At 38.6% G+C, this 27,784-nt stretch overlaps 1 protein-coding gene across 3 annotated transcripts; it reads left to right on the top strand.

The window, feature by feature from the left end:
• Positions 1 to 27,784, top strand: INSIG2 (insulin induced gene 2). 3 transcript variants are annotated; one of them, XM_028148124.2, is made up of 6 exons: positions 1 to 32; positions 8,533 to 8,912; positions 18,428 to 18,552; positions 23,244 to 23,410; positions 23,576 to 23,675; positions 24,749 to 27,784. In XM_028148124.2, the coding sequence occupies exons 2-6, from the start codon at positions 8,669 to 8,671 to the stop codon at positions 24,788 to 24,790; spliced, it is 678 nt and encodes a 225-aa protein (XP_028003925.1). In that variant the 5' UTR covers positions 1 to 32; positions 8,533 to 8,668; the 3' UTR covers positions 24,791 to 27,784. The 3 variants fall into 3 exon arrangements, with proteins under 3 accessions (XP_028003925.1, XP_054579167.1, XP_054579168.1); XM_054723192.1 differs by lacking the exon at positions 1 to 32 and adding an exon at positions 2,207 to 2,227; XM_054723193.1 differs by lacking the exon at positions 1 to 32 and adding an exon at positions 6,255 to 6,277.

Below are 27,784 nucleotides of genomic sequence, written 5' to 3'. Positions count from 1 at the left end.
CGGGGCCGTCCCAGAAGATGGCGGAGGCGGGGGTGAGTTGGGGTCCCCCTGCGAAGCGCCAGTGCCTCGGTGCTGAGGAAAGTGGTCTGAGGAAGTGGGTGGCCTTCGGGAAGAGGAAGTGCTGGTGATTTTGCATCCTAGGAACCCAGCTGGCAAGTGCGGGAGCCAGGACTGCGGATGGGGCCTGAAGGGCGAGGGGTTCCGCTCACCTGAAGAAGGGTCGGCGAGGTCCGGAAGGGGACGGCGGGGTCGGGGAGAGGTCTCATGAGAGGCCGAGGCTCTCCTGACATTGGGAGAGTGTTCGAGAGGAAAGAAGGCTGGAGGACGGCGGGATGGGCGACCCTGGAGATCTGATGGGGGTGGAGGTCGGCGAGCTGTCCAGCATAGAGCTGTCAGGATTTGGGAGGCTTGTAACCGGGGAGACCCAGGCGTGGGAGGGTGGTGGGTCCCAAAAGGTGGATATTGCAGTAAGTTTAGAATTCACAAAAAGCTGTGTTGATTTGGATTGAGGAGTGGGACTTTGGCATTTGGATTGGAATTGGAAACCTTTGGAGTTGGTGTGTGGGTATGCCAGAGAACTCTTGTCAAAACCTAGAAGTCGTTGGTGATAACTATCATCATGGGATTTAAGAGCTGGTCAATGGGGATTAGCAATCCGGAAAAGGAAAGCAGTGTGGATGACGGGGGGCAGGGAAGTGGTGCTAAAAAAGTGACCAGGACCCATGTCCAGTTAGTGTTGGAAAAAAAGTTACTGAAGTATGGTCTTAGCCAGATAGTCTAGGAAAATATACCTTGAAGAGCTTACTATGTTGTAGGCTTGATGAAGAAATGCTTTAGAAAGGAATGGATGGACTTGGCAGCTGTAACTGGCCAGGATCAGTATTGCGGGGCAGCTGAGGATTGCACGGAAGAGACTCCCCAGTCCTGGGTGCAGGAGGAATGAAGGCAGCCAAGCAGTGGCTAGACTGTGTCCTCCAACTTTTGGGTTTGGCCTTGATAGCAAACCACTTTGTGAAAATGAATGAAGAGAATGCGGCCGCTAATAGGGTTCCCACAGAAAAAAAAATTAGCCATTATTCTTTCTGTTTTCCCCCTTCATTCTTTCTCTGGACATTATGTTGTGTAGAGTGTTTTGTTAGAGTTCCCAGTAGATACCTGATATAAAGTGACCAAGCTGTGAATTGTGTACATTTGGGGAACAGGTTTATTCTTTTTAAACTGACAACTGTTGCTTTTCCATATGGTGGGCTGAAAAGAAAGGATATAAAAGGTAATTCAGTAGTTTAAAGACAAGTTGTTTTTATTGTTAGAACATTATTCGAAGACCTTTTTAGAGACTGAGATTTGACATTTAAAAGCAGTAATGGGATGTGAATGCTGCTTGCTTAATAGTTTCTGTGTTTGGGTTTTAATGTTGAGAGGAAAGGTGAGTTTCAGTGTCTTCAAGGCAAATGGTTTTCTTCCTGGAAGACTTTAGCTTATGACTCACATGTGTGTGCTTATATTTAAGGAGAGTTAAACTTTTTCATTGATTTAAGTGTGTTTTTCCTAATGTTAATGCTTATTCTATGTTGAGAATGCCATTCTAATGAAGAGAGCAGACGGATAAAAAAGATGTGAGGTAGTAATTCAGTTTATTATTTAGTAGCCTATGTGACCTAAGCACCTGAAGGGACAGGTTAATCTGAGGCAGCAAACATGCTGCCTGATTGGAAGATGAACGACCTTGTTTGGTTTCAGGGGTGGTTGTAATTGTGAGAATGCAAATGGCTCTGAAGGTCACTAGGAGATTTTGTTTGTGTGTGTGTTTTCAGTTGCCTATTGCCTGAAACTGTTTCAGTGGCAAATACCAACTTTGATTTTCGTTCACAAAGCCCAGGATCACTTCTAACCCTCTTTTATTCATCTAGAAGTAATATTAATCCACTAACAGGTAGTCATATGTCTTTTCAGTTTTGATGATTTGTTATTTATCTATCCAAACTATTTGCATTGTGTTGTTCAAGGTAGAATTTTTTCATGTCCTGTGGGAGTTTTTTCTTTGTCAGTTGTTGAAATAAAAAGCTTATTTTGGTATTAACAGTAGTTTATCAACATGACTCTAAAAAGTGTATCTTATGTGGCACTTAACTTTTTTGTATAGCATTTGTAGATGGAGGCCCTGGAGTGATGGGAAGTGCTCCGCACATGGAGTCAGAGTGCTTGGGGCCAGTACTGGTGCTTTTTGGTAATAGTTTTATGATCTCAGAAAGTTACTTAGCCTATTTTATTTTATAAAATGGAGATTACCTTGCCTATTTACGAAGGTTATTATTGTTGAGGATCTGTTGAGTTATTATTCTCTAAAGGGTACCTTTATACCAGAGACTTTTTGCCTGATCAGCAAATTATTTCTTGAGTGATCTAAATTTTTCAAATATAGATTATTTTTTAATTTTGGAGAATCAAATTTATCATTAATGTAAGAGTAATATTTAAAGGCATAGGTACTCTTTGTTTTAAGAAAATAATTTCAACACATAATCAGAAAACCAAACTTTAAAACAAACCAATTAGGGGATACTTAATTACATGAGCTTTTACTTTAAAACAACCCATTCCCTAGTGTGTGGTTAATATTATAAACAACATGCCTTTTTAGTAATTTTAAGTGTTCCACAGTAGGGAATGAACGGTCTAGTGGAATTTCTTATGTCTTTGAAGAGTCTCGCCATTTCCAGGAGTTCACGTTACATGTTTATGGTAGCAGGATCCAGGGGAACAGTCTTGATCTTGTCACTTCACTTGCCCACACTAGGTGTCATTTGCTTCTCCAGTAGAATGAGAGAACAGCTAGATCACTGCCTCTTAACTTTTTTTGGTTCGTGGACATTTTGAGCACTTGATGTGAACTATGGAACTCTCTTCCCGGAAAATACACATATACACACCTTTTTTATTTTTTGCATTAGGCTCACATATCCCTTGAAAGAGATGATCTCCAATTTCCCTGCCATTTTTTAAATTTTAGGATACTGTGATTCTCAAGCACTTTAACTTTTATTTTTGCCTATAGTAAATACGTACTATTGTATTATTATGTAGTCACAAAATTAGATTTTTGGACTTGTAAAAATTAGCTTAAAAACTCATTCAAATAAACATCAAACAAATGTCATGTTATTTATAAAGAGAACTTTTGGGGTGAAATAGGAAGCTATAAACCAGCACTACCAGGAAAGGTTGAGTAAACAAACAGCTGTGGTCGAGTAAGGTAAACCGTTTAGAAAGTCTCAGGCAGCCTTGAAATAGAATGAGGAAGGAGTCTCCAGCAATCAGTGGCTCTCAGCGGAGAGCATTGCCTCTCTGGGGGCATATGGAAATGTGTAGGGACATTTTTAATTGTCTCAAGTTGGGGAGGGAGCATGTAGTGGCATTTAGTGGGCATGAGCCAGGGAAGTGTTTTGCAATGCTTAGGGCAGGTCCACACAGCAAGGAATTGTCCAGTCCCAAATGCCTAAGCTCTGACAACCCCTGGTGAGTGACTGTGAGATGGGGCCTACCACAACTGAAATAAGTTTTAAAACTAGTTATTTTGCTCTCTTAAAAACATTATTTATTGTACATGAAATATCCTTTGCCAGTCATTCCCTTTTGGAAAAAAAAAATCACGAACATAAACAAATGATTTACTAGAGCAGTTAAAAATGTATGTACAGTTCAACCTTGAACAACATGGGTTTGAACTGCATGGGCCCACTTATATGCGGAATTCCCTCCAACCCCCAATAAATACAGTTGGCCCTTGGTACTTCTGCTTTTGTATCCACGAATTCAGCCTTCCATGAATTTCCAATCTATGGTTGGGAATCCACATATGTGGGGACCAACTATGCATTGTTCTATGCCATCTATAATAATAAAAGCTTAATATGCTAATTAGACCGGACAGCCGAACCACCTTCCGGACATCATTCCGGATGTCCTTCTGGATGAAGCTGTGGCAGTGGGGGCAGAGGCAGAGATGGTTCGGGGCGATCAGGCAGGCACGTGAGTGGTTAGGGGCGATCAGGCAGGCAGGTGAGTGGTTAGGTGCGATCAGGCAGGCAGGCAGAGTGGTTAGGGGTGATAAGGCAGGCAGGCAGAGTGGTTAGGGGCAATGAGGCAGGCAGGCAGAGTGGTTAGGGGCGATCAGACAGGCGAGTGGTTAGGAGCCAGCAGTCTTGGATTGCGAGAGGGATGTCCACTTTCCAGTTTAGGATCAATCCCGCAGAGATCCCTGTGGGATTGGGCCTAAACTGGCAGTCGGACATCCCCCGAGGGGTCCCAGATTGCGAAAGGGTGCAGGCCGGGCTGAGGGAACCCCCCTACCCCCGTGCACGAATTTTGTGCACTGGGCCTCTAGTTTTGTATAAGGAGCTTGAACATCTGTGGCTTTTGATATCTGTGGGCAGTCCTGGAACCAGTCCCTCCAAGATACTGAGAGCCAATTTAGTTAAGTTTTCGGGGCAGGGGCAGAAGTTACAGATTTTCAACTGCAAGGGCATCAGCACCCCTATCCCCCCATTGTTCAAGAGTCCACTGAATATTCTTTGTCCTCTAGTAGCTGTTTTAACAGCAAAAGTGGGGGTTTGCTGTGTCTACTGGAAGTTTATGAAGTGAAGAGTCAGCTGTTGGTCTAGTGCTGTGGTCGACAAACTGCGGCTCGCGAGCCACATGCAGCTCTTTGGCCCCTTGAGTGTGGCTCTTACACAAAATACCACGGCCTGGGCGAGTCTGTTTTGAAGAAGTGGTGTTAGAAGAAGTTTAAGTTTAAAAAATTTGGCTCTCAAAATAAATTTCAATCGTTGTACTGTTGATATTTGGCTCTGTTGACTAATGAGTTTGCCGACCACTGGTCTAGTGCAGTATGTTAAGTTGGCAATATGATTTTTTTCCTTTAAAACATTTGTTTTACTCTTCAATCTAGTACATTCAAATAAAATTTCAAGGTGTTTGTACACTTATTCTCATGGTGAGTTTTGACCAAAACTCTATTTGTGTTATTATATAGTCTTCCACTTATGTTGGCATTGGTACCTTGAGAATATATTATAGTTGAGATTGTTTTCTAATATTTACCTTTTAGCAGCAGCTTGAGTTTGGCAAAGAAAGAATTCAGAGCCAAGAGCTCTAGCATAGGAAGTTTATTTAGAAAGTCACAGAGGTAGAAGAAGTGAGCTAGCTAGGTTGTGTGGATCAGGAAACAACTTATAGAGGCAAAAGAAAGGCCTTGGCGCTTAGGAGGAAGAAAGCAAAGGTACATACCTGAGGGAAAAAAGGAGGGGGCAGGCTCAGGCATGCTCCAAAGAGAGAGCATACTGGGTCCTTTGTCTTAAGGGTTTGTGTCTGTTTTCTAAAGGTGGGCATTTTAGGGGAGTTTTCAGGGGGAGGATCTCAGTAGAATATTTATTAGCTTTCCAGTTGTGTCCTTTCAGGATCCTGGTCTCTAGGGTCAGTGCTAGGGTAGGGGTTCATTAGTCATTGCATCTGGTCCAAATGTTAGTCATGGCGTTGCTTCATCTGGTTTTGCTGCTTTTCTGGGCCTGTAGCTGATACACAACTGAGGCCTAGGTATTATCTCTAGTTTGACCAAAACTCTGTCTACGTGGTCAGCAGACCCAAGGCTTTGCTGCTAAGATTATTGAGACCGGTCAGAATTTCATTACGCTGAGGGCTTAATCCTTAAGTGAGTGGTCGTGCCAGGGAGGAGGACACAGGTGGGTTAGGGTGCTGGATGAGGCTGGTTTGAATCAGCCATCTGTCTCAGTTTCCTCATTCCACTTGCCAGGGAATTTTCCTAGCTTCTTACTATCCTGCCTCATACCCATCTTTTCAGTCATCCTCTTCTATAGATCCAGATGCCAAAAGAGAAGCCTGAGGAGTTAGGCTAGAATGGGACTCAAGGTTTAGAGGAAAGAGAAGGGGTTTTGGAATCAGTCAGATGTAAGGAAAAAATCCATTTCTAATATTGTATGTCAGGTGACCATAAGCAAGTTGCTAAATCTCTTTGACTTAATATCTTCATTTGTAAAATGAGGATGATAACACCTACCTTTAGGATTATTTTGAAGATTAGAGTTACTCTATGTCTGTCATGGAGTAGGCCCTCCATAAATGGGTGCTATATCAGTAGTCATGATGATGATGAAGAAGATGAAGAAGAATTCTGTAGCTACTGAACACCTTGCTAAGTGCTTAGAATACATGACATGCAGACATGCTGCATACTACTGCAAGGACTAGTCTGCAAGACCAGGTCAGGAGGGATGTTTCTGGGCAATTTCAACTGGCGTTTAGAGTCTATTTTCCCATGAATCAGCTGTAACATGTACTGTTTTCTCTAGTCCTCTAAGCTGTAGAACTTAGTTATGCTGTAGACTAAGTAGGTTTGTGAGGACTAGCTTGAGGACAGAATTTCCCCCTTGAGTGTTGGGCACAGGCTTTGGGTGTGGCAGAGGCTCAATAAACAAAGTCTGTTGTCTGTGTTTATCACATGACACTGGTAAGCTGTGAAAGTTGCTGGTACTTACGAATATTCTCATTTTCATGCTGATTATTTCTAAAGTCAGTATCCTTCCCCTCAATTTACACATGAGTTTTATTCCAAAGCTCATTTGTAAGGTAAATTGGAACTTGGAAACTCAGAGGAAATATAAACAGGCCTTTTGAAAGGCAACTGAACTCATAATTCATATGATTATGTGTTCAGTTGCCTTTCAAAAGGCCTGTTTAACCCAGTGTAGTTTGATTCAAAAAGAGTTAATCCAGCCCTAAGTGGCTTATCTCAGTGGTTAGAGCATCGGCCCACAGACTAAAGGGTTGCAGGTTCGGTTCCGGTCAAGGATACGTACCTTGGTTGTGTGCTCAATCCCTGTCCCCAGTCGGGGCACATGCGGGAGGCAACCAGTCGTGTCTCTCTCACATTGATGTTTCTCTCTCTCTCTCTCTCTGTCTCTCCCCCTCCCTTCCATTGTCTCCAAAAATCAATGGAAAAAAATATCCTCAGGTGAGGATAAACAAATAAATAAGCAAAAAGAGTTAACCCAATTTCATTAGACAAATATGAATATGTAGAGCTCCCACTGTGGGCCAGGCAGGCACCTTTCTGGGTATATAGACACACTGGAGACTTGGTAGTGAATAAGACCTATATAAAAAGTTTATAATCCATAAAGCAGTTATACATATTATTATAAGGTAGCTACTTAAGTGTCATCCTAACCTTTTAAATAAACTGCTTTGAGACTCAAAGGAAACATCATTTATGTGCTGACTTCTGATCGTGCCCAGGATATGTTATTGTTGGATGGGATAAAAGTAAGTTATAAAAATTGTATAGTATTTTCCCATTTAAAAAATATAGTTATATTCATAGAAAACACAGAAGAATATGCAACACTTTGGGAAGCTGAGCATCATGGTTAGGATGAGGGTTTTGGAGCCAGATGGCATGGATTTGAATCCCAGTTCACCCTCTTGTTAGAGTTATAAACTTGGTTAAGTCATTTAACCTCTTTTTTGCCTCACCTGTAAAATGGATATAATAATTGCACTTACCTTTTAGGTTATTGTGAGAGTTATATGAGTGACCATAAGTCAGGTGCTTAGAGCAGCTCATAGAAAGCCTCAAGTGTTGTCTTAAATACAAAGGAAAGATAACTTTGGTTAGAGTGAACAAATACTTACACTGATTGTACTAGCAAAGATCTAGGTTTTAGGAGTCAGGATCTATGTGGATAAAACTCATTAGAATCTAGCTTCTTCGTTAGGATCTAGGTCATTCTTCATTTTCTTAGTTTCCTTTCTTCTGCTTCCTACTCCAGCTTTCTCACCAAAGCTCCCATGCTTGCAAGAAAGGTGGATTGGGTCCAGGCAGGGGTGGGACAGCTGTAGCTCTGGAGGGAAGGGTCAGGTCTAGTTTCTGTGCTTGGTGTATATGTAGGTGACTGAGTGGTGGTCTGCTTTTGTTAAGACACTTTTGTGCAGAAATTCAAATATATAAGCATTAAACTTTAAGACATGTCATTTTGTTCCCCACTGAAGGTTGTCCTCATGAACAGGTCACATTTTATTGTGAACAGTTCAAGATTTTCAGTCAGAATGTGTTCATTTTCTATAAAGTATAAATTAGTGTGTTTTCTGTAAAGTATAAATATTTAGGTAGTAGAAATAGATTTGATCTTCCAGATTCTAATGGAAGTATCCCATATAACCTTTTCTCTGATGTGGAGCAAGCTGTCCTTACTATTATTTTAATTTTAAGTCTCTTAGGTTACATATTCTATCCTAGTTAAGTGTTAAGTATTATACTTTTTAAAAATTACATAATTCATATAAAAATGTCTTTTAAACCTTTTTTTATTCAGTAAGTAACTAATTTAAATAAATATATAAGATTGTTATTTCATTGTTTGTTCTTTTACATTAATTACTGTTGAAATCAGGACAATTATATAATTATTTATTAGACCCATAATAATATATATATATATATTTTTTTGTCTCTTGCAGGATTTCTGGTAGGTCCTATTTCAGGGCAAGATGCGGTTCTGTTGAAACGCCAATCTGCTTTGATTCACAGACAAGTCGTTTCAGCTGGGAAGCCTTTTTTTTTTTTTGTCTGCTGGCCTACTGAACTTATGAAACCATGGCAGAAGGAGAGACAGAGTCACCTGGGCCCAAAAAGCATGGTCCTTACATCTCATCTGTAACGAGCTGGAGTGTAAATTTGATGATTCGAGGAGTAGTGCTGTTTTTTATTGGAGTATTTCTGGCATTAGTGTTAAATTTACTTCAGATTCAGAGAAATGTGACGCTTTTCCCACCTGATGTGATTGCAAGCATCTTTTCTTCAGCATGGTGGGTGCCACCGTGCTGTGGCACAGCTTCAGGTATGTGCAGGTTATTTCTGTAATGCTTAGGAAGAAAATGGGATGAATGAGTGTGGATTTTGTCAGGGCTGGATTCATATTTTTTAAAAATTCAACTTTGTTGAGGTGTAATCCTATATAATAAAAGGGTAATATGCAAATTGACCCTGATGGCAGAACGACCAGAATGACCGCTGGACCAGTCACTATGAGGCTCACTGACCACCTCTTGGTCTCTTTCCCCAGCCGGCAGTCTCCGATCACCTGATGGCCACCTGCGGCGGGGCTGGGGCTGGCGAGCAGGTGGGAACAGCCAACCTCTTGGTCCCTTCCCCTGGTCGTCAGGCACCGATCACCCTATAGGGAACGGGGAACCAGGGGTGGGTGGCGGCGGGGGGCAGGGCTGGCTGCGGGCAGCTGGGGAAGATGGCTCTGATCATAGGCCAGGCCTAGGGACAGTACCCGTGCACGAATTTCGTGTGCTGGGCCTCTAGTTTAAATATAATAAATGTGCCTATTTTAAATGAACAGTTTGGTGAGTTTAGACAAATGCATGCATTCATGTAACTACCACCACAATTGTTATAGAACATTGCCTTTCCCCACAAATTCTCTTGTGCCCTCTTACAGTCTACTTCCCACCCCCAGCCTCAGGCTTCCACTGATCTTTCCATGACTAGGTTATTTTTGCCTGTTATAAAATGTAATGTAAAAGGAATCATAGAGCATATACTCTTTTGTGTCTGATTTCTATCTGTCCTACATCTTTCAAAAATGTAATCCTGAAAACCTGATTCCCTTCAGGATGAGGCTTTCAACCTCTTAATTTTTCCCCTATCTTCAACCCATCTCATGTAAGTCTTACTTTAGGTTATTTTGATGATGATCACCACTGTTTGGTTTGAAGGCGTGGTTTGAAGGGTTTGTTATGGTTTTCATTTTGAAGTAGATAAAAACCTGACAGGATAGTTTTGTTCAAGTTAAAAGCTTCATGTCGTATGTTTTGTTTGGTGGACAGTGTATAATGGATAAAGTGGAGCATTTCAGAAGCCTTAGTGATGATGCTGATCTGTCATAATGAGTAGCTGTTTAGCTTTTTCTAATGACTAATTCTAATAGATTAATAATATTTTATATAATAAGGTCATAGAAGCCATAATTGTGTAGTAGAAGGGAATTCTGATGAGGGATAAAATTGTTTTTTTTGAATATCTGCTTGGTGTCACATACTTAATGTACATGAATACTTTACAGTGTAATATAGATACTTCTTGACTTACATCCAAAACTGGAGGTTGAAGGGTAGGAAGTTAGGTGTAAGGCATTTTGAATGTCCTGGTGAAACTAACTAGACAGTTACATAATTCCATCACATGAGTGGAAGTGTGTTGTCATGGTGAAGCTTCAGTGTGCTTTATTTATTGATGTCTCACTATTATAGCATTCACATCAAAAGAGAGGTTGTAAAGGTGATGGTTCTTAGTTTCCATAGGGTTATTATTATTCTCTGAGAGAATAGGTAAATAGTCCAAACCAAGAGAAGACAGTATAAATTATATTTCATCATTCTCTGTTGTATCATGTAAAAATTCTGAAAAGAGAAAAAGTGTTCCTAACAACTTTTACTAGTTCTTGGTTATTTTCTACTATCATGTAACTGCTCTGTGGCCACCAGTAGAAGCTTTTGGTGACTTGGAAGAACATGTCTTTTAGGAATAGAAAGTGGAAAGTCAGAGGAGGGAAATAGTTACTGAATGTCTACTAATGTGCCAGACACATGCTTCCACCCCAAGGACCTGCAGGCCAACTTTGGGAGCATTGTGCCTATTTTGGGGGGATGAGAAAGCTGAATGATAAGAGGATATTAAGGGACCCAGGGTTCGAGAGCCAGTGACTGGTGCTGCTAGGTCAAATGTCCCAGGCCTCCTCTACTCAGGGTGCCTTTTTCAAAGCCTCCAGCCTCCTAAGTGCGAAGCTTGAGTGGAATGCACTGGCGTGTGTTGCACCTTCTGGACTTGGGCAGAACTTAACTAAGGTTTTATTGTACCTCTGTTATGGAGAACAGGGTGATGGGGGCACTTCTGCCACAAAGGAAATTTCTAAATGTTATTACTACATTTCATTCACTTTGTCCATGCTTTCCTTCCTTTTCCCAGCCAGTAGGTTTCTCGCACTTACAAACTCAACATCACACCTTTTCATTTGGGGATTTGCATTTCTTGCTTAATTGTTTCTTCTGAAAACAGTGCATTCTATGAGGCACCCAGGCAAAAGAAAGTAGAGGCATTAGGAAATCTAGATTTCAGTCACCTCTGCTACTGGTTTTGTTGGGTAAGATATCAGATTTGGAGAAGTTGCCAAAAATGGAAAATGAATTCTTGTGTAATTGCTGCCTCCTCCTGCCCCCAATTTTAGGGAAAATATTACGAAAAAATAAATGATGTAAGAAATACCATGTGTATGACTCTGCGTGTGTACGTAGCATGCATGTATTTTGTGTATGTGTTGGTATGCATTTTCAAAGCTCTCTAAGCTCTCACCATCTTAAATAAAAAAAAAAAACTTGATTATTGTCCTTTGATTTTCCTGTCCAACTAGTATTCACAGACTGAGGGTCTCTGCAACCCCCATTCTTTACATGTAAACAGAAGGGTCCCTGGTTATTTCTACCTTTCTGTATAACACATAGGGCTGAGAATTTGCTACTAGTGCTTCTGGAGGGCCAACTAGTAGAGAACTCTGGTAAATTGCTTCTCTGTTTTTAGTTTAATAATGATTAGTGTTTGGTGTTGATTAACTTCTTTATGTGCAGGGCATTAGAATTGGAGTTAGAAAATTCTTGAACATTATTGAGGACCATAAAGGAATCTTTCTGAATAATAAATAGAAAAAAGACAACTATAATTATGTGGGTAAAGTAAGTAGAGAAGTTGACTCAAAAATCACAAGTTACCAGATTGTGTTCATACTTATGAAACTAATGTCTAATTTAAAAAGAAAAAAAATAAATCTTTCCCGTTTAGCCATGCAGTCAGTTACCCAATTACTGGAGAGCCCTGCAAGTCTCCTGCCTCTCTCTTTTAACTCGCACATCCAGTTTCCAAGTTTTACATCTTTCCTCTGTCTCTTTTTTGGGTGAAGCCCTCAACCACTCTGTTTGGCATTTTCAGGTCTTTTCTTTTCCTGCCTCTAATTTTGTATCATCCTTCAGCCTCCCTCCAAGATACAGGTGTGATGGCATTATTTTCCTGGTTCCCCATATCTGCAGGATAAAGTCTCTATGATATGGCCCTTGCCTACTTTTACCTTCCTCAGAGCCTTTCTGGATGCTGAGCTCCCTTTCTGCCTAACCCCTACAGTTTCCAGGTGATACTGGTGTTTTCTGTTCCCAAATGCTTTGGTTAGAAAGCTCTTTTCACACCATTTACCTGCTAAATGCTCCTGCCTCAAGGATCACCTCTTCTGTGAAGCTTTCTTGTCAACCTAGCTTTCCTGACACCTCTCCTCCCCTCAGCACATGCCAGGAGAAGACTGAGACCTCACTGGCCCTATTAGTGCTATCCCTAAACACATTGCTGTATTTAATTGTTGCTTTGGTCACTTTGGGAATGTGGTCATATCTTACTCTTTTTTTCTTTTTCTTTTTTTTTTTTAATTTAAATCTTTATTGTTGAGCGTATTACAGATGTCCCCTCTACCCCCCATTGCCCCTCCTCCAGCCAGTTCCTGCCCGGTCCCAGGCCTTCACCATCCTATTGTCTGTGTCCATAGGTAATGCATATATGCATATAAGATCTTTGCTTACTTTCTTCTTGCCCCCCACCCCCCTTCCCTCTGAGATTCCTCAGTCTGTTCCATGTTTCCATGCCTCTAATTCTACTTATTCATTAGTTTATTTTGTTCATTAGATTTCTTGTTTGTTTATTTTGATTTTTAGATTCAATTGTTGATAGTTATATATTTATTACCATTTTATTGTTCATATTTTTTTAAATCTATTTCTTCTTCTTTTTCCTCTTCTTAAAGAATACCCTTCAACATTTCATGTAATACTGGTTTGATGGTGATGAACTCCTTTAGTTTTTTTGGTCTGTGAAGCTCTTTATCCGACCTTCAATTCTAAATGATAGCATTATTGGGTAGAGTAATCTTGGTTGTAGGTCCTTGCTATTCATCACTTTGAGTATTTCTTGCCACTCCCTTCTGACTTGCAAAGTTTCTGTAAGTAGTCAGCTGACAGTTGTATGGGCGCTTCCTTGTAGGTAACGAACTGCTTTTCTCTTGCTGCTTTTAAGATTCTCTTTGTCTTTAACTTTCGGCAATTTAATTATGATGTGTGTTGGTGTTACTCTTTGGGTTCCTCTTGTTGGGACTCTCTGCACTTCCTGGACTTGTAAGTTTATTTCTTTTACCAGGTAGAGGAAATTTTCAGTCATTATTTTTTTCAAGTAGGTTTTCAATATCTTGCTCTCTCTTTTCCTTCTGGCACCCCCATAACGCGAATGTTGTTAAGCTCGAAGTTGTCCCAGAGGCTCCTTACACTATCTTCATATTTTTGGATTCTTTCTTTCTTTTTTTTGTCTTCTGATTTGGTGTTTTTTTCCTTCATATTCCAAATTGTTGATTTGCTTTTAAGAACCCTTGTTTCTACTGTTGAATCCCTATGAAAGAATTCTTTATTTCAGTTAATGTATGCTTCATTTCTGTTTCGTCCTTTTTCATGTCTTTGACATTCTCACTAAGATCCTTGAAAGTCTCACTAAGTCCCTTGATGTTCTCATTATTCTCTTGAAGCTCTCATTAAGTCCCTTGAAGCTCTCATTAAGATCCTTGAGTAACCTTGTAACCATTGTTTTGAACTCTGTATTCAGTAGTTTACTTGCTTCCATTTCTTTCATTTGTAACATGCTTCTTTGTCTCCACATTTTGGCTGCTTTCCTGTATTTGTTTCTGTATATTAGGTAGAGCTGTTATGTTTTCTGGAATTGGTAGAGAGGCCTTGTGTATTAGGTGTCCTGTAGGGCCCAGTGGCTCAGTCTCCCCAAGTCACCTGAGCTGGGCACTCTAGGTGCACCCCTGTGTGGGCTGTGTGTGCAGTCTTGTTGTAGTTTAGCCTTGTTAGCTGTTGGCTTACTGGGAGGAATTGACCTTCAGGCCAAGTGGCTGTGCAGGAGACACCCCTGTGGAGCAGGACTTTCTCTAGTAGGGCTTTGGTGCTCACTGAGTCTGCCCCTTGAGTGTGTTGCTTGTGAATGTGTAGAGTTGTAATCTGGTATGGTCTGAAGCTGTCCACCGGTTGCACTGGCTCAGGGGCCTCCTGGGAGGTGCAAAGCCAGCCAATACCTGGGGCCACCCATCAGGAGCTACAGAGAGGTCTACAGATGGGTGCTACTTGTATTGGGCTAGGAAGTGCCCAGGTGAGGCTTGGCTGTGAAGCAAGGCAGGCTGGTGCTGGAGCCAAGTATTGGGCCTTTTATTGATAGGTTTGGGACACGTTGACTCCAGCTGCTGCTTGTTTAAGAGATTTTAGCAAAGTCTGAAGCCTGTGCCAGGACAGGCCATTCATATGGAAAAGCAGCTGCAAACAGCTTGGGTGGGGCTGTAAATTGGATGGGGCAGCATCTCAGGGAATCACCAGGGCAGAGGGAACAGTGTGGGTCATACTGATGGAAACTCAGATATGGCTGCCAGTCAGCTCTGCAACGGGGAGGTTCCAGCACAGGAACGATGACCCCTGTAAGCACCCCTGTCTGGGAGAAAGCCACCCCTGAGTTCCTCCCCCTATACCAGGCATTCTAGTTCTTCCCTGGATGTCCTTTGATTTCCCCCAATGCCGCCACCTGGCACTGGAGCTCAGAGGAAGCGAGACCATGTAAGTTTGTGTGTGGGCCCTTTAAGAGGAACACCTGAGACTCCAGCAGCCTCCATGTCACTCAGCCACAATCCCCACTGGTTTTTATAGCTCGAAGTTATGGGGACTTCTCTTCCCAGCTCTGGAACCCTGGGATGGGGGTCTGGTTTGCGGCTAGGACCCCCTGCTTCTCATGGGAGTCCTTAGAGATATTCCTCCCGATTAAAAAACTCCACATATGGGTGTCGGACCAATCTAGTCCGTGCCTCTGCCCCTCCTACCAGTCTCAATGTGCTTTCTTCCCTTCTCTAGTTGCAGGACTTCCATTCAGCCATGTTTCAGGCAGTTCTGAGTGATATGGTTGTACTGTATTTTAGTTGTAATTTTGATGTGGTTGTGGGAGGCGGAGAGTGCAGGTGTTTATGTACACTGCCATCTTGGTTCTCCTCTTTTTTTTTTCTTTTTAAATCCCCAGCAAATACCAAGAACCAGATACAGTGTAGGAGCTTATTTGTTGCATGAAAACACTGCCTATCCTATAATCATTTTCCATGAAAGTATATCTCATTCAGTGGTTTTCTTTTTTTTTAGCCCCTTTTCTTTGAAAAATGTTTGATTCAACTATTCCTTTTAGTGTATCACTGCATTAAACACATTACCATGTAAAAGTGATGATACTATTGGTGTTTTACAAACTCTTTTTGTTTATAGTCTTGATAGGCTATATCTAGTCACTGAGAAATAAATATATAGACATACATTGGAGATTTGCAGGTTTGGTTCCAAATTACCAAAATAAAGCAAATATTGCAATAAAGCAAGTTACATCAATTTTTGGGTTTCCCAGTCCATCTAAAAGTTATGTTTATGTTATACATTAGTCTATTAAGTGTGTAACAGCATTATATCTAAAATAACAATATACATAACTTAATTAAAAATACTTTATTGCTAAAAAATGCTAAACATCTTTGCTTGAGGTGAGTTGTAATCTTTTTGCTGGTGGAGGGTCTTACCTTCAATTGGAAAAAAAAAATCTTCAAAGCTCAATAAAGCAAAGTCCAATACAATGAGTTATGCCGCTATCCCAAGAAATACGGTTTTGCATCAGAGAACCATCTGTTTAACCAGGACTTGTTTGCCTATGATTTTACACAGGCATACTTATAAAATAATCTTTCTTGTTGAAATAAGAAAGTGGAGAAAGAGGGAAAGAAGACCAGACCTACCTTTGCTGAGCTCTGACACAGTGAGGTTCACTGTGCTGTAGCCATTGCTATCAGACTCTGCCATGCCTTTATTTAAAGGGAAAGAAAGAAGATATGTAATGGGAAGTGACAAGCTTCCTTGAATTCTCCCTCTCAGTGAGCAATGGAAAACCATGCATACTCAATGAATTTGATTTTTACTGCCAGATCCCAAGGTTGGCAGCATGGTGGTTTAAATTCCTTTTGTGTTTTTGCTTCCTCTCCTCAGTTCTCTCTCACTTGTGAGTCTGACATCACATGCATAAAAATATAGTCTGTTTACTTATTTATATCTTTGCACACACATCGGTCTTCTCTGTGTGATAATTCTTTACCTATGGCATCAGCTGCTGAGGAAAATTGACTTGAAATGCCTGATCTTAGTTGATTTTACTTAGCAATAGGCAAAAGGAGGAGAAAGAGCAAGAATGAGAGTGAGGAATGACATCTGAGCTGTTAGTTTCATGACCCCTTAAGGAAAGAAAAAAAGATAATATTCATTTAGATACATTTCAACTCTTAGGCATACTTGTTGCCATTTTAATTTTGTAAAAATTTGAAAATGCTGTCAATTTGAAAATATTACAGGATTTTAGAGCCTAGCCTTTTAAATAGGAATATACAGTAAGTTCTCATTTGAAGTCCTCATAGGTTCTTCAACTTTAATTGAAATGACAGACAACTCAGTCTATCATAGGCTAATTGATGTAAACAAGAGTTTAAGCTCCTATAATGTTGCAGTGAAATGACAGTGAATGAAGTGACATTATTCAAGGACCTGTTATAATATAAAACTTTTAAATTTACTAGCAGTTTTTGCACTTCTGCATTAACTGAAGTTTGTTGCTAATCTGGTGATGGTCTATGAACCATCTATAGTCAGCAAAGGTCTAACTCAAAAGGGCACCTTTAAGTGTTTTGTGGGTTAGAAAATGCATACATTATTGCAGCCTCTTCTTCATACTGCTCCACTGCTCTGCTGGCCTGTGAGTTTTGATACTAATTGATTTCCATTTTCCTTGATGATCGAATGCATCTTTTGTGAGGTATAGGTAGCCAAAATCAGGCCAGGGAGAGCGTCTGACCCTCGGGGACACAGATTTTGGTACAACAGTTTCATGCTAAGCCAAAGGTAGTATGAGACATTTTAAACATGCTTTTCAACTGATGTGACAGTTGTGTCTTTGTTTCCTAGTGAGCATAAGCATTCTGTTTTTAGGAAGATTAACTGGAAATAGCTAGCAGTTTTGCTTTGCTAACTTTAATCGGTGGAAATACATTTTCCTTATAACTTGTTAAAGAAAGCTTGGGTTCATTAAAAAGTCTTTTTTTAAAAATGACTAAGCATTTCAAATCTTCAACTAAGTGAATAAAAAGTTGAGGTTTGACAAGTAAGTTAAAAATTGTGTGAGAATATTTTGATACTCAATTTTGGACATTTTACATATATTTATTAATAATTAATTACACAGTTAGCAATCAAGGGTGTCTTTACAAAAGAAGTGTACTAAAATGATATATTTTAGCAGTGAATTTAAAGTTTTACCAAAAATATGTAATTCTTATAGACCAGTGGTCGGCAAACTCATTAGTCAACAGAGCCAAATATCAACAGAACAACGATTGAAATTTCTTTTGAGAGCCAAATTTTTTAAACTTAAACTTCTTCTAACACCACTTCTTCAAAATAGATTCGCCCAGGCCGTGGTATTTTGTGGAAGAGCCACACTCAAGGGGCCAAAGAGCTGCATGTGGCTCGCGAGCCGTGGTTTGCCGACCACTGTTATAGACCATGTTTCCTCCATTTTTATGTGCAGAATGAGTCTTATATGTAGATTTCTGTTGTGAGTTACTCTGCTTTGGCAACAAGACCTAGAGTCTCATTAGAGGGCCAGGGTGGAAGGGAGTGTCAGATCAAGGGCTAGATGCAGGAGACTGAGACAAGAAGCTAGAGGGGCAAAGGTGATCTATGGAACGGGTCAGCCATAGCTATCAGAATATTGTGTGTATGGTGAGCTTGTTGTACATGGTTATTTCCTACCTTCTCTGTAGATTTGTGGCATTTAATAGAATGTTTCATGGTAATATAGCTTAGAGAGAACATTGCTTAGCTGCCAAATGATTTGATGCTTCTCAAGTCTCAGAGACATTAGTATTAGAAAAGTAGTATGAATCTAGTCCATTCTGCTAAATTGTGAATCATAGACTGAAGTAGTGTTGTGTCTATTATATTACAATCATTTATAATGCTTCAGTGGTGCTCTCATTTATTTTTCTTTTGGGAGGTAAGTTTAAAATATCAGCAATTGACATTAAGTAACTTGAAGAGCTTTTTTAAAGAATCTTTCAAATGCTTATGGTGGTTTTAGTGACTCTTAGCTTAAGTTTCGCCAGTATCACATTGAAGATAACATAATTTTTTCTCTTTTTTTCTGCAGCGGTGATTGGGTTATTATACCCCTGCATTGACAGGCATCTAGGAGAACCACATAAATTTAAAAGAGAGTGGTCCAGTGTAATGCGGTGCGTAGCCGTCTTTGTTGGTATAAATCATGCCAGCGCTGTATCCTTTTTGCCGTAATGAAATGCATAATAACAAAGCAGCTCCCGACAAACCAAAGGTTAAGGGCCCCTTGCAACTTCATTGTTGTCAAATTGTGATATGCCCACTGAGTCATAAAAAGAATGTGCTTCATATTGTCAAAACATCACAGTAGCATCTATATGTGTGGGATTTAGCCTTTCATTTAAATCCCATTCTTTCCATATAACTTAGAAAATTTGCATGTTTAAAACATTTACATGTTTTTCTTAAGTTAGGTTACTAAATTACTTACATACAGTTTTGGTAAATCTAGGATTGAAACAGGTAAATTTTCAAAGGATTCCTTTCCTCTTTTTTCATTTAAGTTTTGCCAGTAAAGAATTGTGGTGGCTTCAGGTGCTGGTTTTTTGTTTTGTTTTATTTTGAATTTCAAGAACCTATAATTAAAAAAAAGACTATTTGTTATTTATTGGTTTTGATCAACACCAGCAAACCACATAAATGTTCTTAAAGGTGTCATCATAGAAATATACAGCTTAGACCATGGTCAAAAAGAACTTATTTTCCCCTAAGAGGTGTGTGTGTGTGTGTGTGTGTGTGTGTGTGTGTGTGTGTATTCTTTTCTTAGTCCTCACCTGAGGATATGTTTATTGATCTAAAGAGAGAGGAGAGGAGAGAGAGAGCGAGAAACCTCAGTGTTAGAGAGAAACATCGATTGGCTGCCTCCCATGCATGCCTGGACCAGGGATCAAGCCCACAACTTTAGTATGTGACCTAACTGGAATTGAACTTGCAACCTTTTGGTGTATGGGATGACACTCCAATAACTGAGCCACTCAGCCAGGCCAGGGACATATTTTTACAGTTTGATCATTTAAGAATTCTGACATTTCATTTAGTGATTAATGATTATTTTTATAGTGTCCTAGCTAGAAGGACAAATAGCTTGTACTAGGTGTACCGGTTAATAATGCGGATTTTTTTCAATAGATGGAGTTACACATATGTTGATATATATGTGTGTGTATATATATATATATATATATATATATATATACACATGATTTGATATGTATGCTATTTTGTTGTATTGACAACAAGCTTCAAAACTTCATATATCAAATTTGCTGAAGGTGTTAACATCATAGATATTTTTACGCTTAAAAATGTCAAATTTCGTGCCACAAAAAGAGCATTTGCGGGAAGTTTTAATTCATTACTTTATTTTGAAGAAAAAGTTATCGTATACTTCGGGAAGCTAATGGTGAACATGCTCCATCTCAAAATACTTGTGAACGCTGGTTTAAATGCTTTAAAAGTGATGATTTCCATGTGAAAGACAACGAAAAAGTTTGAAGACCAACAATTACAAGCATTATTGGATGAAGCTGCGTGTCAAACTCAAAAACAACTTGCAGAAAGATTAAATGTTGCTCAGCAAACAATTTCCGATCATTTACAAACAATGGGAAAGATTTTAAAGGAAGGAAAATGGGTGTCACATCAACTGAACGAAAGACAAATGGAAAGCCGAAAAGTCATCAGTAAAATGTTGCTTCAACGGCATGAAAGAAAGTCTTTTTTTGCATCGAATTGTGACTGGCGATGAAAAGTGGATTTATTTTGAGAATCCCAAATGCACAAAATCATGGGTTGATCCAGGTCAACCATCAACATCGACTGCAAGGCCAAATTGCTTTGGAAAGAAGACAATGCTCTGCATTTGGTGGGATCAGGAAGGTGTGGTGTATTATGAGCTTCTAAAACCAGGTGAAACCATTAATACTGATCACTACCGACAACAGATAATCAATTTGAACCACGCTTTGATTGTGAAAAGATCAGAAGAATGTGCCAGAAGACACGGCAAAGTAATTTTGCTTCATGATGACAGACCATCACACACTTCAAAACCAGTTAAAGACACATTGAAAGATCTTGCCTGGGAAGTATTAACCCACCCACTGTATTCACCAGACCTTGCTCCTTCAGATTACCACTTGTTCTGATCGATGGCACATGCACTTTCTGAGCAGAACTTCAAAACGTATGAAGAAGTGGAAAATTGGGTCTCTGAATGGTTTGCCTCAAAACAAGAGAAGTTTTATTGGTATGGTATCCACAAATTACCTGAAAGATGGGGAAATGTGTAGCTAGCGATGGACATTACTTTGAATAAAGCACTTTTGATGTTTCTTTTGAAATTATCGTGTTTTCTTTGATTACAAAATCCGCATTATTAACCAGTACACCTAGTATTTCCCTTCTTCCCTTCTACCACTCAGAGAAAAATGTCTACCCCCAGAGCAAAAGATTTTGCCCTCATAAGGCTTTCATTCTGTCATCCTCCCTACTTTCTTCTCCCTACCCCAACTTTCCTTTGTAGAAGAGGATCTGGGAAATGCTAGTTGAGTCTTCCCTCTTCTAGAAGATGTTGCTTACAGAATGGTTGTGGTGGAGCCTGTGGTATTGGGAAGAGCAGGAAGTGTGACTCACGCTGCCCACCATTTCCTCTTGTAACTGCATTGGGCTCAGGGCTGTTAGTTGGTTAGAGAGAGGGTGGGTCATGTGGCAGCTAGATTGCTATGCCGTTTGCAGAAAGTATTGAGGTGTTTTGGAGAAGCTTGGGAAGAGGAGCCAAGAAAAGAGCAAGGTCCTCTATGCTAAAAACACATTGCATCTGCCTTTCTGTTCCCAATGTTCTGGCCTTTGGAGATCTGTGGATTTGGAAGGCTCTCAGTGGCTGTTATTATGTTGGTTTTCCATTTCCTTTAGTATTAAAAAATGTCGCAACATTTTTAGTTTGGGGAAAATTTTTGATATTTAGGATTTTATAGCAAACAAACTTAATGATTAGGAGGGCTTAAAAAGATAGACTCATGGAATATCGTATCTAGAAGAAAACTTAGAAATCGCCTAGTTTCACATTTTCTTTATTAAAATAACACAAATGAAAGCTAGTGAGGTTAGGTGCTTTGCCAAGTCTTTCATACTGTAAGGCTGTCCTACAGCTGAGCCCAGGCCCCAGAGATCCTGACTCCAACCTGGGGATGGTCATTCTCCTATCAGGAGCTCCACAAGTGTGTAAATGCTCTCTATATGGTGGACTAGACCTTTTCATCTCAGACAGTTCAACTGCTTTTAAGTTGAGAAATTTAAATAGCCTTTTCCTAGAATTTAAAAATGTTTATATATCTAATTTAAACGCTTTGGTCTTTATTTTCTTTCTCTCTCAATCAAATACTTAAATATGGCAGTCTTAGCTGGACCTCCTTTAAGCCAAACATAAAGTGTTTACATATTTATAGCATAGACTTAAATTAATTTGACTTCATAAAAATCACATGGTGCTGTTTTTAAGGTTGATGTTTTACCTGTTTACCATAGAAGCCTCCTTATTTTGCTTTGGTTCTTAATGAAGTTAACTTAGTTAGCAAGACAGAACTCAGTTAATGTCAAAGTCTACTCTTTACAAGAATGTTTTTGCATAGAGAAATCAGAGCTCACAAGCTTCCTTCATGGAGTTTGAGGTATTAAGTCGCTAAAGAATAAGCAAAACTTTTTCAGAAAGCATACTCATAACCTGGAGGTTTCTTGATAAATCTAGCCTCAACAGGGAGTGACCTCGAAGGAGAGGCCTCTAACATCTGAGAAGTAAGCACACTGTGCTCAGGATACCAGCTGGTTGGGTGGGGGGTGTGGAGGGGGTAAATAGCTGGGTGTTAAAGGAAGTAGGAGATGGTTTCAGATCCATCTTTTGAACTTCTGCTTTCTTCTCTCCAGTTGCAGCATGGCCGGTTTGACGAGATATGTAGTTTTCCCCTGGGGAGCTGGATATAGAGCCAAGATGTGGCCTTTGGGACATAGATAATGCCCTTTTAATAATACTTGAAATTCATTCCTTTAGTGTAATCCTCTAGCAAAGAAATGGGAAATTGAATGTGTAAAGCTGCGTTTTGCTCAGAGATTTTAGAATAGAAAAGGGCTGTACATTGGTGAATTGACGCTTAAGTAGGTGATGGAAATAAAATATCATTTGTGCTAACTGTCCTATACCAGAATGTCTCAGGCACCAAAATAGCTTGGCAGGTTGCAAGATAATATTCACTTCAAGGCTTTATCCTCAACAAATTAAAACTAGAACAGTTGACATAATAGAAAGGGATACTGTGTCCTTGGTACTCTTGTTTCTGAACTGCATTATTATAAAATGTGTCTGCCAGTAAATCATATAGAGAATGTGCACCCTGTTAAATAGCTGTCAGCTCTTCTATTTTCGAGTTCCTGTATGATTCTCAACTAACTCTCAACCTGTTTGAGAAGTAAGATTGGTTTTCTTTTTATTAAAAGTGTGTTTCTGTAGTAAATCTTGTGTTCTGAGGCTTCCTGTTAACATTTTTAGCGAAGAAAGCAGTTCTCATATAATGGGTCCGATCTTATAATTGGGAATGTATATAAAGTGTTTTTTTTTTTTTTTTAGGAATTACACGTTGGTAGTATCTATTGAAATATCATGCCCTCTGTGTGTCTTTAGTAAATACCAGAGATAATTTTAATCCCATCTAATCGCATACATTGTATTAAAAGACTGAATGCACTGTAGAATAAGCAATTCCCTTTTTAATAGTAGCATGTCTGATTTTAGAAAAATGAACAGATGATATTATTTGGTTATAAGTTTTAAGATGACTCTTTAACACTGATCTCAGAAAGTGGACTTTGATAACAACATACAGTTGTCTCTCACACTGGCTGCTCTCTCCATTGGACTGTGGTGGACTTTTGATAGATCTCGAACTGGTTTTGGCCTTGGAGTAGGAATTGCTTTCTTAGCAACCTTGGTCACTCAACTGCTCGTCTATAATGGTGTTTATCAGTAAGTGTTCTTTTTGGTGCTTGTTTGCTAAAATAGATAAATGATAACGGAATTCAGATTGAGATTTTAAAATTGGGTTAGCCACGTTAATCTGAGGAGCAATTTATTTTTATTGTAATTATTTAAATAAGTATTGTACCATTAAAAACATTTCTATTATTCTAGGTATACTTCTCCAGATTTTCTCTATGTTCGCTCTTGGTTACCATGCATATTTTTTGCTGGAGGCATAACAATGGGAAATATTGGTCGACAACTGGCAATGGTAAGCTGATGCTTATTTAATCACTTTTGTGTTATTGAGATGTAAGACAAGTTTTCTCCAAATGACAGTCCTTCTTTAAGGGAAAGTAATTTGTGAAGACAGCATTTGATTTCTCTCTGCGATTCCATTGAAATAAATCATTTGGAAGAATTTAATCATAAGTATATTACAAGTTGAAGCAAACATGGATAGGAAAGCTAAAATATGTTATGGTGATCTGATTTATCTTCCACCCTTTTTGTAAATTAGTTTGTAGGTTTCTACTCTTCAGAAAGGAACAATTTTAACAGTGAAAGGGGGTTTTATTAATAACAACATTGCTACAATTACATAAATTAGAATTAGCTTCAGCAAATCAAGATGTTTGATCATTTTACTTGAGAAGGAAGGGACATTGTTGATAACCCCAGTCATATGTGGCACGTGTCCGGGAGTAATATTCATAGGCCATACCAGTTTCACCAAATGGTTGCTACTTTAATCAGTAGGAGAATCGAGTGGTTTACAAAGCTGTCTTTTTGATAATCCACCCAATTATTCTAAGTTCATTGGTTTCCTTTATTTTGAATTGTGGGTGTACATTTTTATAGTTGTACTTTTAAAACACTAGTATTGTTTTGACTAGAAGTTTTTGCTAATGTAATAGTTTTTTTCCTTTAAATTGTAAAGTGATTTGAAAAAAATATTACCTTAATTCAAAGTCAAAAGTGTCAGTTCTATCCTTAAGTTCGTGACCTTTCCTTTGCTGATTCACCTTACTGAGCCCTCAAAGAAACCTATTTTGCTTTCTTTCATATTCTAGGACTCATCTAAATCATATACTGTCATTATTTGCTTGTAATATGAAAATCTCATCTTTCCTCTGCTTTTGCCTGTCCCTCCACGTCTAGAATGTGAAGTTTTCCCCCTATCACATTTGTCATTTAATCCTAATAGTTGTCTAACTCTGATATTCTTTGAGGAATAAAATGTGCATAGATTAATAAAGAATTAATTTTTAGATCTTTTAAGTTTAAATTGCTTTTCAAAATAAACCTTTACATGTTAATCTTTTAACCTTTTCAATTTTGCAGTATGAATGTAAAGTGATCGCAGAAAAATCTCATCAGGAATGAAGAAGGCAAAAATATATTTTTTGTATAGAAAAACAAGATGAAAAGGGCATGTAAATGATAGATATACCAATGAAACTACGGACTGTAAAATTGCCAGGATGCAGTTTTTACTGTGATTGTTATATATATATGTATATATATATATGTGTGTATATATATATGTATACATATATATATACACACACACATATATTCCTGCAATCTGTGATTGCTTCCTCTGTAAATCAGCTACAAACCTTGTGTATTTGACTTAAATAACTGTAAGATATATATGCACTACATTAAAAATGTTGATTAATAGATGAAATTTTTAAATTAATTTTTTAAACATACCATATATTGTATCACAATGTTGATGTGCCAAAATATTCTCTTACTGTCATGCAGAGTATAAGAATGCTTTGAACAATTATAAACTTAGTATAATAAAACAAGGAGAAAGCCAAAAAACAAATGGAAAACTGGTATATTCTCTTTCGCTTACTGTTGTTCCTGTTTATTTTTCTAATTACAGCAGTTTGAGTTATGGGTGCCCTAATGTGTAGTTACTTTCTACACAGTGGGGCAAAAGTAGTTTTATAGTTGTTCATATGGAAAATAACACAATAGTTAATAAATAATAATACAAGAATAAACTGTTTCACCTACAACTATAAACCTACTTTTGCCCAACCCTATATTTTAATGTTGTTTTGGAGAACTTTGGACGTTTTAATATATAATGAAGATGAACTTCCTTAGAACATTTTTCAAACCTGCATTACTGGAGAGAGTCCAAAGAGTAATTTTCTGTTTTGGCAGATTTTACTGGAGGTAAAAGTGATGAGCAGAAAAGGCTATCAGCATTAAATTGTTTTTCCTCCAAATCTAAGAGTATATGTAATTAAAAGTAAAGGCCATTGGGGAATTTACGTAGAATAAATGTATGTTATAGAAATACAAAATGACCTTCTGCAATGCCACAAAGTGTTGAGTAATATTAACTATCATTCACAATATAGAATCCTGCTGCTTTTGCACATGGAACACCTAAAAAATCCCAAACAGATTTAATGAAGTTTCTAATTCTATTGGGTTCGTTCTTGGGTTCCATAATCTATTGGGCTGTATAAAATAAACCCTTTCTTTGTGCTGGGTCATTGTCAGAGGAATGCCATCTGGGGAATGGATGGGCACATAATTTCCTATCTATTCATATGCCCATTAGTGAATAGTTCAAACCTGTTTAAGAATGTATTGAGATGGCATATTATTCATGTTAGAAATCTTGATAACAGTTTTGTGCATATTTTTTAACACAACTAGAGTCATTTAAATATGGCTTGAATATATTTTTAGTTAACTTTTCCCTCAATTTTTAGTTTTGAAATTGATGGCAGTTTTCTGATACAATAAGGGTGAATGAAATCTTCTGCTTACTCTGTGTTTGTGTGTGTACGTATGTGCTGAACTGAGTGAGAGAGAATGTATGTGTGTACGTATATGGATGTGCATGTGCCCATGCTCTTTTGACATGTTAACTAGAAATTAAAAAAAAAATTTTGGATATAAAACCATTGCTGTCAGACTGAGATCTTGTATGCCAAATTTTAATATGCTTTTTACATTTTAAGGCTGAAAGTGTTAAAATCCTAAGAGGATTTGATATTGAATAAATGTAAACAATCTTAACTATAGTGGTGGTTAACATACTACTATAATTTATTATTCTATCTTCCAGATAATGTTATTCATTTAGAACAAAAGTATATTTTTAGAATCAACTTTGTAAGCACTATAAATCTTTAATAAGTTATAAGGTCTATTATGTGTTTACTTTGAATATTGCTGTTAAAAGCAAGGTGTATTAAATACATAATTATATTCTTGGTTAAGAGTCTTTTTTTCTTTCTTGTGTTAACTCATAGAATATTGTACTGAGGATTAATTTAATAAAATTAAGATGTATTGATTTTACTAAGATATGATGAAAGGAAATTAAGTTTAGTTTTACAGTAATTGAATGATGTCATTTTGGGGGTTCTTAAATTATTTTCAAATCATCTAGAAAATATGAAAAGATATGACAAAAGTAAAATTGATTTGAAATTTTGATAAGTATTTAGATATAGTACATCTTTTTTTGGAATAAAAGTAAGTAGTAAACATCTTAACATTGTTATATTTGCAGTGCTTTTTGTTTTTTTCTGTCATCTACATTTTTATTTAGTGTAGTATATGGCAGGATGTAAATACATAACAATATGCCTTTTCTTATTAAGGGCAGGCTTTTGTATAACTAAGATTTGTGGCCAACATTTTTTTTTAAATTTCTTTATTGATTAAGGTATCACATATTTGTCCTCATGCCCCCATTCCCATCTCACACCCCTCCCCACACATGCCCCATCCCCCTGTTGTCCCCAACCGCTGGTTAGGCGCATATGCTTGCACACAAGTCCTTTGGTTGATCTCTCCCCTTTACCCCCACCCTTCCCTACCCTCCCTCTGAGGCCCGACAGTCTGATCCGTGCCTCCTTGTTTCTGGGTCTGTTCTTGTTCATCAGTCTATGTTGTTCATTATTTCCACTAGATGAGTGAGATCATGTGCTATTAGAAATACACTTATAAGAACCGAAAATGAGACAAGCAATAATGGTTATGGTGACAGGAAATGAATCAGTCTGTAGTGAGTTTCTTTCTGGGCCAACAGTTCTTTTGAGACCCAATTACAATGTCCAACAGTTCCTTATGTGTACATGTCAGCACTGACATTACAGTTCTGGATGGTGGACAAACGGTGGTAATGCAGGTCCGACTCTCTCTGGTTTGGTCCTGGGCAACCTGCAGTGATGCACAGCTGCTAACTGCTAGTATGGGAAGACCACGTCAGCGTCTTCCATCTCTGGACTGCTTCTCTTCTGTCTTCATGGCTGGAGTAGTCCTGTCGATTCCTCTCTGTTGCTGGAATCCACATGGTCTCGGAGTTGTTTTCTGAAAATAAACAAACACATT

The sequence above is a fragment of the Eptesicus fuscus genome, chromosome 11 (assembly GCF_027574615.1).
Source record: "Eptesicus fuscus isolate TK198812 chromosome 11, DD_ASM_mEF_20220401, whole genome shotgun sequence".
Taxonomy (NCBI): domain Eukaryota; kingdom Metazoa; phylum Chordata; class Mammalia; order Chiroptera; family Vespertilionidae; genus Eptesicus; species Eptesicus fuscus.
This window is presented reverse-complemented; position numbering and strand designations above follow the sequence as displayed.

Excerpts from the sequence above, each read along its gene's own strand:
- INSIG2 (XM_028148124.2), top strand. The coding sequence starts at position 8,669 with ATGGCAGAAGGAGAGACAGAGTCACCTGGGCCCAAAAAGCATGGTCCT. Across the intron at positions 23,411-23,575 it reads GTCTATAATGGTGTTTATCA|GTATACTTCTCCAGATTTTC; the intron begins GTAAGTGTTCTT and ends CTATTATTCTAG. Across the intron at positions 23,676-24,748 it reads TTGGTCGACAACTGGCAATG|TATGAATGTAAAGTGATCGC; the intron begins GTAAGCTGATGC and ends TCAATTTTGCAG.